Genomic DNA, 15160 nt, shown 5'->3' with positions numbered 1-15160 from the left:
TGCTATAAGTTGTCCCCTTTCAGACACCTGCACAGATAGGTAATATTATCAGTCATTTTAAATGCCACTGTGGCTTTGGCATATAAACTCCTTTAAATGAATATAAACCATCCACTACTAAATTTTCAAAAGCAGATATTAATACTTTATAACAGTAATATTTAAAATTTAATTAGTTTTTCCATAACATGCATAAAAAGTAACAGTTATATAGGTTGATTTTTCTGTTTTCTATTGACAAATTCTCAAAATCAGCATAGATATTTTAAGAAAAATGGAAACTTTGTAAAAAAAAAAAAAGCTTTTCAGGATTAGAAACATTCCAATATATAGTCCAAGTATTGGTTTTATCTGTCTTGCTTACTAAGGCATATAGTGTACAAAGGGACAAGAAGAGAATACCCTGTAAGTACTTAGTTTGTACCAGCCTCAGCTTTTTTGAGCAGGGCTTGCAATTCTATAGCCTTAAGGGGTAGGTACATTTCTACCAGTGAGAAAACAAGGCATCAACTAACCAGGTCTGGTTCCCAGAGGATAGTGTGAGAGATACTATTGAAAGCTGGGAATTTTCCTTTGGCTCCCTTTGCAAAATGTTCTTAAAATTTCTAAGTCTCGAGTTTGCTTACTTTAAACAAGTAAATTTACATTTATGGGGAAAAAAGGAGTTAGAAAAACTACTTACCCCAGAAAGCAAATTGGTAAATATTTGAATATAAGCTGGTGAATATATGCACACATATGAATGTGTACATAAACTTTATTTGAAGAAAATAATTCCTTTATAAACTGGCATTTTACTCTGATGAAATTCCTTAATATTCCAAGTTCTGATTGCCGTGTACAATCCAGGTGCGTTCAGCCGTTTGTATAGTGGTGCGGTGACCTGTATGAAGCTTGTGTGTGATCTGCCAAGGTGGTCGCTCAGAGTCATGCATCCACTCTACACGCTTTGACATTCTCAGCTAATTTCAAGTATAAAGTTTAATGTTTACAAAATCTGCTGGCTCTTCTGAATAATTTTACAGATATAAAATTTCAGTGTGGGTGTTCATCATTCACTCTGTATGGTCTTTATAAAAATATGTGTTTTAAAAAATATTAAACACTCAGTATAGAAAATAGTAACTTTCAGTAGTAATCATTTCTCATGGGCTGTTTCTTCACACTGTCTTGTATATAATGTGCTCTATTTACATTTCCATTACTCTATGATTATAAAGGCGATTAACTTCATATTTTGTGTTTTTTAAACATAATCTAGATGAGGAAGAGGATGGCAAGACTCCAACTCAGCCACTGTTGAAAAAAGGCAGGCATTGTTCATCATTTTATTTTAATCCTCTTCTCATACTGTTAACTCTCTAATTCCAGCTCTATTGTTTTCCTTTTATTTTAATTTAGTTTTTATTTCCATGGTGAGGTGATATTACAGTTACCTATTAAATGCAGATTAGTAAAATTAATTTTATTCCAATGAAAGCATTAAGTCTCACTGGGACAAACTGTTATTACAGTCTTTTGAATCGTCATGGTGTTTCTGAAATACACAAACCTGAAAAGTCAGGGTTTTTGTTTTTTGGGTCTTTTCCTGATTTAAACTGCATGGTCCAATAAGCAGGGACACTGGAGTAGGCGTGTCCACAGTATCGCTTACACTCCTTACCATCTGTACCCAGCCAAATTCTTGATTTTGATACTAATATATTTTTTGTTTCAAAAATTGCACTATTTCTCACAGTCGTGCTGCGTTTGGGAGATACAGTCATGTCAGCGTACATGAATGTTAAGAGAAGGAGATAGAGGTGAGAGTTACGGAGCAGTGCGGTTTGGTAGCCATATTACGTCATCATGCAAATCATTTGTCATGTTTGCTTACATCATGGCAGCATGAAAAGTGAATGATGGACCTTCTGGAAAAAGGACCAGAGTTCCTTCTGTAAATTGCTGTTTTTAAAATTGTGGTAGTGGAGTTTCATAATAGTCATCTGCTTGCTCACAGAGTCAATGCTGATTTTTTTTTTAATTCCTAGAAATGTAAATTGGAACTCTTTACAGACATGCAGCGTATCTGTACCATTTCCAGGACTTTCTACCATCTGTCTGTGACTCAGAAAGATGTGGCTATGTCTTTGACATTGTGTATCACATATTGAGGGGACAAATGATTAATAAGCACACTTCCTTGGTAATTGTAAGAGTATATATTAGTATTTATCCAACCATCTTCCAAATACAGCTTTTTATTTAGTAGTGCCTTTGAACTCTAAATCATTGAGATAGCAGATAATAAAAGAAACCTCACAGGACAAGTATAGTATTAAGGCTTGATCTATTAACCTAAAGTAGCTCTCCAGGAAAGCTGAACTCCGTCGGTAAATGTATGGATTTAGCATTCCAGCAGATTTCACCAGAATACTTCAGAATACTAGACACTTGGGTAGTTTGGGTGAGTTTACCTATTATAAGACAAAAAGTACTTTTTAAAATCTGTTATAAGCTACTACTGGCTTATAATGGAAGTCATATACAACTATCTGCATATAAATATATCTGAATTTAGAAATGCTAGGAAATTCTAGGAATATAGTAAAAGGAGATTTGACATTTACTTCCTATCAGTCGTAATTTTTTGCTTACTCCTTTAGAATCCAAAGATCCTGTTGCACCTTTAAATGTAGCTGACCAAAAGCTTCTTGAAGCCAGTACACAGTTCCAGAAAAAACAAGGAAAGAATACTATTGATGTCTGGTGGCTTTTTGATGATGGAGGTAAGGCCATTAATACATCTTTTAAATAATTAGAAATTTACTTAATATGTAAGAACAGTGCTAAGAAATGGCATACAATTTTCATGTGTTTACCACATTCAGGTTTGCATCCCACTCCAACAGCACAAGAATCAGTGTGAGAATCATGCATCGTCCCTTCAGGGTCCTTCAGGGTGCTTTAGTCCGTTCTTGAGCGTTGTGACAGTGTCATTTTATTAACTACTACAGACCAGGTTGTGACTGTCACTTGATTTGGAGTGCAGTTAGATTGGTCAGAATTAGTTTCATATTATGAATTTTTGGCAGAAACAGCACAAAAGTGATACTGCTCTCTTCTGTCTGCATTTCACCAAGAGTGGTATATTGGTGTAAAGTAAGTTGTTGAGGAAAGTGTGATTTTTCAGACTTACCCTTGAAGTTTTTCCCCCTTTAATGGTTCCTGGGAGGCTCAGCCGTTACACTAGGATTCACATTCAGTCGCTCAGGTTCTGAAGGACTCCTGTGCTTCCGGGTGATTCATTTTCACCCCCACCGTTCTGTCCTCATTGATTGGTCGGCATTTCATTGTAAAGAAGAGCTCGTCTCTTCGAGTCATTGATTCTTGGTTTATCCAAAAGGATATAGTTTATTACTGTCATCATTTGTTTAGTTCTCTGATTGTCCACATCCAGCCAGCAGGGTCATCTCTCACTTCCCTAAGGTGACTTAATATGTTCATGTGTCGTAGAGCACTCATTTTGGCAGTTGCTTCCTGAAATACGATGGTATCCTAGACTTATCCCTTCCTCTATATGGAAAGGACCTTTTAGTCAAGAGCAGTACTTAGAAGCAGTATGCCTGTGACTTCTAGGATAATTCTTCGTTACCAGGCCGCCTCAGGGGAGAAAGCTGGGGAATATATATAATATGTATGTACGCATGTGTGCATTATCTAGAGCTTGAAAGAAGCCAATTCCATATAACTTTTCGTCTTTCTCATTTCAGTGTGAAACTTGCCCCTATTAGACTATATTCATTTCCTTTCCCTTTCTGTCCACAACCAATTTTTTGACTGCCCTAGGCCACCATCCATTTCTACTGCTTACATAAAGAACTGCAGTTCTTGGGCTGAACCACTCCCTTGGACTCCCTCCTTGACAGAACTGTCAGGGGAGGACAGATTTTACTTTACATTGAGTTATATAATAAATGTGGTTTTTGAGACCAAGTTGAAAATAAATATTTTTGTTTGAGATAAAAGCATTTTTTAAAAAGAGTTTATTATATTTTTGTAATTCAGGTTTGACCTTGTTGATACCCTATCTTCTGACTACCAAGAAAAAGTGGAAAGATTGTAAGATCCGAGTATTCATTGGTGGAAAAATAAACAGAATAGACCATGACCGGAGAGCGTAAGTTTGTTTTAAGTTGGAGAGCATTAATCAAATAGCCTTGACTTGATAGAGATTTGATAAAATAAAATCCATATATAGACCATGAAGTATTAACTGATACTGCAAAAGTTTCATTAAATAGAACCTCATCCTCTTTATTTTTTGACATTTATATTTAAATTATAAGTGCATAATTTTACTTAAATGTGATAGACTAACACATTGACATTTTAGAAAGTTTTTATTAATACCTGTATTTTTTAGGTGTTAGAAGCATATCTCTAATCATTTGAGAGAAAGTGCATAGAAATTGCCTTTTCATATGTAGAGAAATTGTATGGCTTTGAAGACATTAGCATACTATTGCCATCTGTACTGCCATGAGTCTCAATTCTGGTGCTCCTCTCCTGGCCTTGTCCCTGCAGGGTACTGCACACATTGTTCCCACTTTCACGTAGAAAGTCTGAGAGTTGTGAATGATCCTCCCACAGTCCTGTAGCCTCCTCATGTGAGTGCAGCCGTGTGGCATAAAGAAAGGTTTCTGACAGTCTGTCTCTTCCCTTTCTCTCTTGTCCCCACCCCTACATGCTGTCTACATTTGGGGGATTTCAGGCATTTTTGGTCTACCTGTTCTATCTCTTTCTTATACACATAGCTCTTCCTTTGCCTCATTCATCTGTGTAAATGTGTTGTACTGCGAGACTTTTCCTGGGGAGACACAACATACACATCTACTCACCCCAGCTCAGGAGCGCATGACAAGACCACGCGGACACTCCCAAAGTCCTACCTGGTGAAACACTGAGTTTTATTGGGAATACTTACAGGAGTATGGTTGAGGGGTTCTTAGGAGCAGATAAGACTCGAAGACAGTCGCATTACCAAGGCCCACCCCAGCGTGGTGACAGCTCCTGAAAGCTGGAAACCTGCAGCCACTGCACTGCCCGCAGTGGGAGAGTGCCCTTGTGCCCTTTGCCGGTGACTCTGGTCTAACCCTCTTCCTGGGAGCTTGGCATCTCTGGGAGGGAGGAGCCCAGTGAATATGGTCAGTTTCCAGAACTTTCTGAGACTGTTTTGTATTGTTTGCCTTCCTGCTTAAGGAGCTTCTTTGCAGGGTGGAGTATATCAAACTTGGAGGAAACTTAGACAACAAAATGTTGGGCTTTCTTGAACCCGGTTTAGTTCTCCAGTGCTGGGCCTTACCATATTTCCTTTCTCTCTCCTGCACATTTCCTTCCTCAGTCAGTTAACATGTGAGGCCGCTTGCATCACTTTCTTAAAATTTAGTTCTGTGGGCTCTGTAATGTTTAGCAGTTTGGGACTAAGAGATACTGAATTCAATTAGGTATTCATTTTCAACAGGGAATTATGGAAGACATATTTCTCATATTTTTCTTTCTAAAGCTGTCATTTTATAAAACATAGGATCTTGTTTTATTGATTGCTTTTCTTGGGTGTTTCAGATTTTTGTTGACATGACCCCCCTCATACAAGACCTTGAACGAGGTATTTGCCAAAGGCCAGGCTTGTTTTACTCCTTTCCCTGACCTCTTCAAAGACAAACACTATGAACTACTCTTTCATGAACTGGATCTTCAGTTTGGCCTTAAGTTCTTTTTGGGCCTTGGGATATTTTAACATAAATCCAATAGGTAGTAACCCAAAAATAACTTAAAAGAGGCTTGTTATCAGATATATCCTTCCAATATGCCTTGATTAAAATTACTTTTTATCAAGCTGGGTGTCACATGGCATTATGGATAGCCCTGGCTCAGCCCTTTGGGCTGTAGTAGTTACTTTCTCCTTGCTGTAACTGAGTGCCTGAGGGACAGCGTGGGAAAGGGGAGTGTTTGTGAGGGCTTAGGTTGCAGAAGACAGTCAGCATGGGGAAGGCATGCTGGCTGTGGTGTGCAGCAGTCAAAGACTCTTTGTGTCTGCAGTCAGGAAACAGAAGACACTGCTCAGTTTTTATGGAAATTTCCTCAGTGACACACGCGAAAGTATGTCTCCTAAGTGATTTCAAATACAGTCCAGTTGAGAGTGAAGATTAACCATTGTAGATAGTAGGCAGGGATAGAGACTTAGTCATCTCTACTCAGGCAGTTTCGGTGCTTTCTTTTAATGGAGAATATCAGTTAATTCAGGACATTTGTGTAGCAACTGATAGACTTTCTCTTTAAGTTACCTTATCACATATGTAGAGAGTAAAAATACTTAACATCCTTTGCATGTCTGAATGCTGGTTTGTGTTTTTTTTTGTCATAGGATGGCTACTTTACTTAGTAAATTCCGAATAGATTTCTCTGATATCATGGTCCTGGGAGATATCAACACCAAACCAAATAAAGAAAAGTAAGTTGCTGGATAAATTATTCTGTATAAATTTCCAACTCTTTTGGCATGTGCAGACACAGATAATTTAACTTGGAATGATTATCAGGGCCTTTTCTGCCCCGAGTTCTGTGAAACCATGTGGTAATTGGTGGCCAGTGATACTGAATAAGCTGTAAAGAACTGAGTTTTCAGAAGGGGTTCACTCTTCTCACATGCTTTCTGGAAACTGTTAGTGCCCCAGAAATTGCAGAGAGGTTTTATGTTCCAGGTGTTTCTTGCCCACAGTCACTAAAAGCATTTGATGCTAACTTTACATGTGTATTACTTCCATTGTTTACTTTTATAGTGAAAATCTGAGTTTCCCAGTAATAGTGGCCGTCAAGAGTCTCTTACTCAAACACTTTCTACTCTTGGAATAAATAGTCTTCCTGAAAATGGCACAGAGAGGCAGTTACAGTCTGTATGCATTTTATCAGGAATAACTAATTTTTGGCATGTGTTAAATGAGTTACAGAGCTGAGCAAAGATGATGTTTTACATTGAGTTGGGAATGATTTGCTGTGTTTTAGGTATCGCTCAGGAATCACGTTGGCTGGTGTGCCGTTCTTTAGTTTGAGGGTTGACACAGGCGAGGGCAGACAGCTTGACGAGTGAGCTTCAGCTCCAGCCTTATTAACGCCTGTGCAGTTCTAGCTGTGCAGTCTGAGAGACTGAAAATTACTGTTTTCTTACCCAGTGATACAAATGATTACAAGTTTGTAACAAGTTATAATTTCTCCTGAAGTTATTTGTGATATATAATTCAAAATAAAATTGTCGGTATCCTGTCTATTTTTTCAAGTATTACTGCTTTTGAGGACATGATTGAGCCATACAGACTTCATGAAGATGACAAAGAACAGGACATTGCAGATAAAATGAAGGAAGACGAGCCTTGGCGAATAACAGACAATGAGCTTGAGCTTTATAAGACCAAGGTACTCTTCACTCTGTCTCCTTTTCACTAATCTTACATGTGATTTCATAGACTCGCTATACCAAGCACTGTGATTTGAAACAGAGGCAAATGCTTATGTAAGCTAAACCTCCATTAAGGGTGTTTTATATTTGAATGGTGGGAAGCTAGGAAGCAGCGTCAAATATTTTTCTAAATAGTGTTTTTTTATACAAAATTTGTTTTTGCTACTTGTTTTACAAACCATAGTGGTTTCTTCTTTCTCCTCCTCTTCCCGTTCCTCCTCCTTCCTGTGCCTCCTTTTTCTCTCGTAGTGCTGAAGATCTAGCACATAGCTACCTGGGCTTACACACTGGTTACTGAACTACAGTCTGCCTTTGTTCACAGTTCTAAATGTCAGATGTTTAGGAATGATTCTGTCCTTTTCCATTTCAGACATACCGGCAGATCAGGTTAAATGAATTATTAAAGGAGCACTCAAATACAGCCAATATTATTGTCATGTAAGTATTGTTGGAATAAGGTTTGGACTATTTTCATGAAGGTGTGTGCATGTGTCTGTGTCTCTATTGTAACAGTACTTAATGGTTTTTGAAAAGTTTTTAGGATTTCATGAGTAATGTATTTACATCATTCTCCTCTCAATTCCTCTGTTCATTTTTCTTCCTCTCATATTTGTCACTTTTCTTTAGTTATTATAAGTTACTAAATAATTATTGTTATAATAAACTGATATGCACATACACAGTGTTGCTCATATGTATGTTTTTAAGGCTGACCACTTATAATTGGGTCAGCCTTTGTAACTGGGGACTCATCCCTGGATTTTTTTAATTAATCTACTTAATTATTATTTTTAAATTAATTTGCTTAATTGCCTTTAGTTTTTCATCTCGTGTGATGCCTCACAGCATTTCCCCTATGCACGTTGGCATGTCAGCTTGTGTTGTCACTGTTTAGGTCTTATCTCATGGTCACAACTTCCCTTTGATATAGAATGCAGACATCCAGGTCCTCTGGCTTTTACAGTCTTGCCGCCCCCTCTTTAGTCATGTTCCCCAAGCCTTAGTTAGGTATAGGGGTTGTGGTTGTGGATGTATTAAGTGGGGCTGAGTGCTCCAAAGTCAGTTGTTCTATGCATTGTGACCAGTTGTAGTCTGTAATGGTTTCTGTGTGCTACAAAAAAGCTTTCTTCATGAGTGAGCCACATAAGGATAAGGACTTAAAATGTAGTTAGAAGTTGACTAGTTTAGAAAAGTCGTGGTAGTAGGTTCTGCTCCAGGTTCTATGGGATATGAGTGTGGCATACATATACCTGGAAAGGCCAGAGTCTCCAGAGTCCTTGGAGCTGGTTTACAGTTGTGAGCTCCCTTGTGTAGGCACTGAGTTGAACCTGAGCCCTCCAAAGAGCAGTGTGTGCTCTTAATTGCCATGGCATCCCTTCAGTCCCTTTTTTTGTGTTTTTTAAATAAGAAACTGCGTCCAATTGGTGCTGCCGTATGTGTATGAATGTGGGACAACCTCTCAGTGAGCAAACCCCCAAAGAAGACTGTCCCTCCCAAAGCAGCCTTTAACTTCCAGTAGCTTCTCAGATAGGGCTGGGGCCTTGGGAGCCCCTCCCCAGTTCATGATGGAATTTTGACCTGTGCAGATAGCCACATCAGTGTGCGTTCATGTGCACAGGAGCCTTGTCATTTCCAGAAAGTAACCTCTCACAGACTTCCTCCCTGCCCTCTGGCTCCTACTGTCTTCTTCCTCAGCACTCTGAGTCTTGGCTGGAAGTGGAAGGCACGTGTGTGATAAGAGATGCCCATTCATGACCAAGAACTCAGTCGCTTACTCAGTGTTTTGACAAGTTATGAGTCTCTGCATTAACTATTGCCCTCTATGAGAAGCTTTTTTTTTTTTTTAACAGAGTTGAGGGCAGCACTTCTAAATATGGGTATTTAGAAGGTAGTTTGTCTACCTAACTGTTTAATAAAACAATAGAAGTAGGTTAACCCCTAGGGCCAATGACAACCTGGGCAGGAGCTTTTGACACTGATTACAAGACCAGCCGTGATTTCCGTCCTCTAGAGCAGGCCTCAGATCCAGTCAGAACGCGGTTGGTTCCACAGTAACAGTCACAGCTTGGGTGGTTTGCTTTTTTGTTTTGTTTTTAATTTATAGCCTAGGCTGTTCTTAAACTTGACTCTGCCTCTACCTCCCAAGTGCTGGAATTTCAGTCCTGTACTACAAGGCCCAGTAAATAAGTACTCAGAGTATTGAAAAGATATTATCTATAAAAAGGAAAACTCAAAGTTTAAAATGTGGTTGCCTTCAGTATGTGGAGCTAGCATTTATGCATGAACAAGAGATACTGTGTACTGAGTAGTTTGTTTGGGTTGGTTATTCTGAACTTTTACATTCATATTCTTTGATTTCTTTTTCACCTTTTCAAAATTCCCTAGCACGGCCACAGGTGTGGGTGGCACAGGAGGGGCTCACAGTAGAATTTGGACCCCAGGCAACTTTCTCATAAAAAGATAAGTGTGAAAGGTTGTTTAGAATATTAACCCGGTACAGCAGTTTTTGCCTGAATCCACCCCCATGTTTCCCTTGCAAGTGTTTTCCATGCAGACATGCTGTCTCTGAACTAGATAGAAGTGTTGGAGCCTACCCCAGCCTTTTTTCTGCGGATCTATGTTAATTAGAGATGATGTGATCCTGGATTTTTTTCAGTTCTGAGACTCTAAACAGAAAAGAAAAGCTCAGGCACCCAGAAACCAAGATGAAATAAATGCCTTGGTGCTAAGGAACTGTTAGGGTAACTCCAAACCCAATGTTTTCAATTTGTGCTGATGGTTTGTAGAGTTTTATAGTGAAAGACACTAAACCATAGAAGTTTAGAATGAATCCTTGTAGGTCTATGAATACCTCTATAAACCCTTATAGGTCTATAAATAGCTTGATAAATAGAAATTAAAATTCACAAGAAAAGTTAAATTTGACACATATTTAATTATGTTTCACTTTTCATCTATAACTTCCACTGTCTGATTTCTAATACAAATATGTTTTTCTTCTAAAGAAACCTGTCCTTAGTGAAGAGTAAATTTGATTGAATAATAATATGTTATTATTTTTAATAATAAATATGAATGACATATATTGAAGTTCACAGAAATACTTATGAATAAGGACAAATGTTTGAAAAATCCATTGAATCTGAGGATAGTGAAATGAGACTATGTATACTAATTACTGTTGTATATATGCAGTTTCCCTCCACTCAGATTTTATCATGGGAATTGGGATCTAATTAATGATTGTTTCGTTTTCTTCTTGAAAGCATTGCTCATTGTCTTCTCATTCTGATCCTAGGAGTCTCCCAGTTGCACGGAAAGGTGCTGTGTCCAGTGCTTTGTATATGGCTTGGTTAGAAGCTCTATCTAAAGACCTGCCACCAATCCTCTTAGTTCGTGGGAATCATCAGAGCGTCCTTACCTTCTATTCTTAATTATTCTGCACCATGGACTGCCCTCCAGGAATGGTACTTCAGTGCCTAGCGAAAGCGCTGAAATCGTCAGTAACACCTTCCTATCACACTGGTGAACTGGGACTTTGTTTCAGTCTTCTTTATTTGAAAGCACAGGGAAAAGTTGCTCCATTGGTAGATAGACGTAGACTTGAGTTCTACTGGACTCCACATCTCAGTCTCAGTGACCGGGTAGTCTTTCCCGTCGGACTGAAGTTCGTGAGAGTAAAGTTGTCCTTTGCTACTTGAAAGCAATAAGAGTGTGTTATTGTTTGAGTGAGGAAAGGAGTACAAAAGCCTTTAGCCTTGAGGTGCCTTCTGAAACTAACCAAATTTCATCCATATATCTATTGTCTTTTGTAAATTTATAGAATGTTAAACTTTGCCTTCAGATATTTTTATTTCTAATGTCACTTTAAGTAGACACTCCTTTCATCTTCCATTGACCAGTTAGTTCTGAGTACTGTGTGTTTTGTATTACTTTTGTAAAAGTATCTGTTAGATACTAAGAACAAACTAATAAAATATATGGGGGAAAGTATCCAAAAAATGAAGCCCAAGTTTAGGTTTCTATGAGTATGTGTACATGTAGAGCTAGGAAATAGAGGCCCAAAACACCATTTTTAATTCCATTGAAATTACGTATTATTTCTTGTAAATCTTAGAGAAGGGTGAGGATCTACCCAGTATTTCCTATATGATGCTGAAAAGTCACATGTCCTTTTTCAAGCAAAATCTGAGATCATTTGTATTATTTTTTAAACGATGTGTTCTAATTGAGAATTCCTCTCAAATGTGAGGGACTTTTAAGACATGCTGACAGGTGTTTTTTGAGAAAATTTAGACAAAGAAATGCCATTTACTAGAACATTTTCAATAAACACTACAGGAGTTTCACTAGCCTATGCCATCCTTTATTTTTTAAAAAAAAATCACTTAAAATTTTATCAATGGTTAAATGGACCACTGTTTTCTTAGTGGAAATGGTTTTAGGCTTAATTTATTCAAGTGTCAAGTACATTTAGTCTTAATACACTCAGGTTTGAACAGATTATTCTGAGCATTGAATTTTAATCCATTCTTAATACTTTAAACCTTCTGTGTTAAAGAAAACTGCCAGTTTGTGCGTTTGACCTTGTCGCCTACTCGAGCACTTGACAGTGTGATGTGCTGTCCTGAAGCTTTATCTACAGTTTTTAATGTGAAGTTTCTCATTTTCCAGGGAAGGATTTCCTGAACACATTTCAAGGGATTCGTGTCTTCATGTCTGTGTGTGTGTGTGCAATGCCCGCACCAGGTGCACATGCATGTCTGTATGTGTGTGTGCAGTGCACGCACAGGTGCACATGCATGTCTGTGTGTGTGCAGTGCGCGCACAGGTGCACATGCATGTCTGTGTGTCTGTCACTTGTGTCTCCAACTTGAAAGTGACCACAGCTCAGTAGATGACAGGTTTTTGTTTTGTTTTAATAAACATTGAAGTCAGATCAAGGGGTTACAGGTCTCATGGAGGACCAAGACAGTTTGAAGCTCATAGTGTAGCTTCATGTGGTTATCCAGTTAGATCCAGTGCTGCTGAGTAGGTGATCAGTTTCAGGAGTGGAGAACATGCAGGTTTCCGTCATCTTGAGCAAAGTGTTAGGAAAGCATTTTCAGTGGTGCAGTACTTCTGCTGCATGAATATGACCTACGTTTATACCAGCTGGATGTCTGGTCATTTCCATTCAGAAAATGAAAAAAAAAATGAAGTTAAGTGATTTTTTTCTAAGGTTTTTCCCTACATTATAATACAACATTGTTCCATTTATTTCAAGTTCTGCAGAGTTTGGAGGCAATATAGAAGTGTCATATTCAATAAACCATATCATGCATGATTTTTCTGAATGGACAATACGGTCCAGGCTGACTGCTGCTGTCTTGAAATGAACACAGGTACACTTGCCTTTTATTTTTAAAGGTTTTTCCCCATTCAGGAAAACTTGATTGTGATCTGTACTACAGAAACTAAATGTCATACATCATACATTTGTGTATAAAGTACATAAAATGGATCTCAGTACACGTAATAGGGAGCGTTGTTTGTGAAACAATGTAAGAAGCTTTCCTCTTTTAAAAACTACATTACATTCATTTAACACTAGATACCAGGTCAGACATTTTCAAGGTTGCGGTAGTACTCTAAAATGAAAAGTTTCAACAATTCTTGGAGATGCTAGCTAGTATTAAAGCTATTTTTATTTTATGCTGAATTTTGATTCTTTTGATGCCAAATTATTTTTTAGTCCTAATCAGTGATAATCACTTGAAGATAATTATGCAGTGGCATTTGAACTCATTGTTATGATGGGTAAAGAATTTGTGGGTTCACAGAGAATGTTGGTGTTGATTATTAACAGTTACTGAATCAAATATTTATTTGTTGCAATGTTTCCTTTGTGCTTTAAGTTTTCCTTTACACTCGTTTCATATTGCTTTCTACATGCGTGTTTTTTTAAGACTATGGAAATAATTTAAAGAGTTGAGCTCTGGTGGATGATTATCTGCTAAGTTTGAAAATGTAATATTTTGATAATACTGTACTGTTCCTGTCACAAATGCTTTTGTAATGTTTTAACCCTGAGTATTGCAGTTGCTGCTTTGTACAGAAGTTACTGCAATAAAGGAAGTGGACTCATTAAAACTTCAATATCTACTCTTAATTTTACCTGTTCATAATGTTATGTCAGCTTTGTGATCTCATCTCACTTAGGTGACCTTGGGGAAGCTGAATGAATTGTGCACCACCTCTCCTAAGAATGACTATTGGTTCTGACTTTAGTGAACTGTACGAAGTACAGCACCGTATGATTGTTTTTGAACTGATTTAGATTTTCTAATTTTTAATTTAGGGCCAGGCTTCTCAGGGGAAACTACAAGATTAAATAGGATTCATATTCCCTGAACTTGTTGATTCTTTGCTCCTGGGATTTGGTTTGGTTTTGGTGAGCTGACTGAAGTGTTGGGAAGCATTGTACCTTTCTCATTCGGGCCTTTGCTGGTGTGCCACCCGTGCTGGCCTGTTACTCTTGAGAAAGCAGCTCAGAGCAGTTAGGAAGTTTGCTCAAGGTCGTGGAGATTGCTGAGAACATTGGCCAGAGCTGGCCATTTGTCCTGTGTGCCCTCAGTGCTGCTCTGTAAGAGCTGAGATAGAGCGGGCATCTGCACACTCCCCTCCCACTCTGCCCTGCGAGTCTGCCCAATATTCCTATCACAGCTGCAAATAAATGCCCATTCCAGATTGCCGTCAGAGATCTGAAATAAATCCACTTGTGGTTTTTGTTTTTGTTCTCAAATAAGCTGCTGTTCTGCCACTTTACTCTTTGAAAGCCTATTAAGGAATTCAAAAGTGACTATGACATTTTAATTTTAAACAGAAACCAGTAGGGTTTTGTTACTCATTTCAGCTGAGGGGTAGGTTACAGTTGACATGTACTTGTTAATACGAACAACAAGGTAACTAGAGAGCCTGAAGAAACCTGTGGTGAAGATAGTGCAGTCCTTGGATGCACTCAGTTGAAAGGTCTGTCTTGTTGAGTAGTTCAGATAGTAGATACACACGTTAATAAGCAGTGTGACTTTGGGGTGGTATATACATCACTTTAATTGTTTTTATAAATCTGGTGGCAAAATAAGAATTAAGAGTCATAATTCAAGAAAAGATGTGGACTTTTCACTTTCTGGTGTGTAGGTTTAGCGTTTGTTGCTGTCCTTCTAGACGGGGAACCTATTTATTTCCCAGTCTGATCAGCACACATTTTCTGTCTTGCTGTTTGCATATGAATACAATTGTCCAATCTGTTCTGCCCATAACTAAAAGTGAAACATACTTCTTTTCATCCATGAAATAGGGAAAGTGATCCTTGGATCGTGAATTAAAAGCCCGGCTTATTTCTTGGTAAAGTTATGTCAAAATATTGAGAATTGCTAAAATTTTTCCCTGGAAGAAGACATAATTTAGTATAAAGAATTTTCTCACCTCTAATAACAGACATACACAAAGATAACATTAAAGCTAGGAAGGCAGTATTTCATATACAGAGCTAGATGGAAAATGATAAAATGAACAGGTTATGTTGGCCTGTTTACATTTTAAATTCAACTAAACAAATAGTAAAGTATTTTGAAAACGAGCAGTGTTTAGGGCTGTGGTTCTCAACCCATGGAAGGAGTTACT

At 38.0% G+C, this 15160-nt stretch overlaps 1 protein-coding gene across 2 annotated transcripts in view; it reads left to right on the top strand.

Moving 5' to 3' along the window:
- The window catches only part of LOC121443617 (solute carrier family 12 member 2), a 71994-nt gene extending 58361 nt beyond the window's left edge, over positions 1-13633 (top strand). Inside the window, exons 21-27 of one of the 2 annotated variants that reach the window (XM_041645437.1) lie at positions 1262-1309; positions 2646-2768; positions 4048-4159; positions 6407-6493; positions 7317-7452; positions 7866-7933; positions 10794-13633. In XM_041645437.1, coding sequence (XP_041501371.1) covers positions 1262-1309; positions 2646-2768; positions 4048-4159; positions 6407-6493; positions 7317-7452; positions 7866-7933; positions 10794-10929 — 710 coding nt within the window. In that variant the 3' untranslated portion in view covers positions 10930-13633. The remainder of the gene's footprint in view (positions 1-1261; positions 1310-2645; positions 2769-4047; positions 4160-6406; positions 6494-7316; positions 7453-7865; positions 7934-10793) is intronic. The other variant, XM_041645438.1, reaches the window with a different exon arrangement.
- The last annotated feature ends 1527 nt before the right edge of the window (positions 13634-15160 follow it).

Source organism: Microtus oregoni, unplaced genomic scaffold (assembly GCF_018167655.1).
Source record: "Microtus oregoni isolate MIOR12 unplaced genomic scaffold, Mior012 000110F_ref0000174, whole genome shotgun sequence".
NCBI lineage: Eukaryota > Metazoa > Chordata > Mammalia > Rodentia > Cricetidae > Microtus > Microtus oregoni.
The sequence above is the reverse complement of the archived record's forward strand: the minus strand, read 5'-3'. Positions and strand labels throughout refer to the sequence as shown.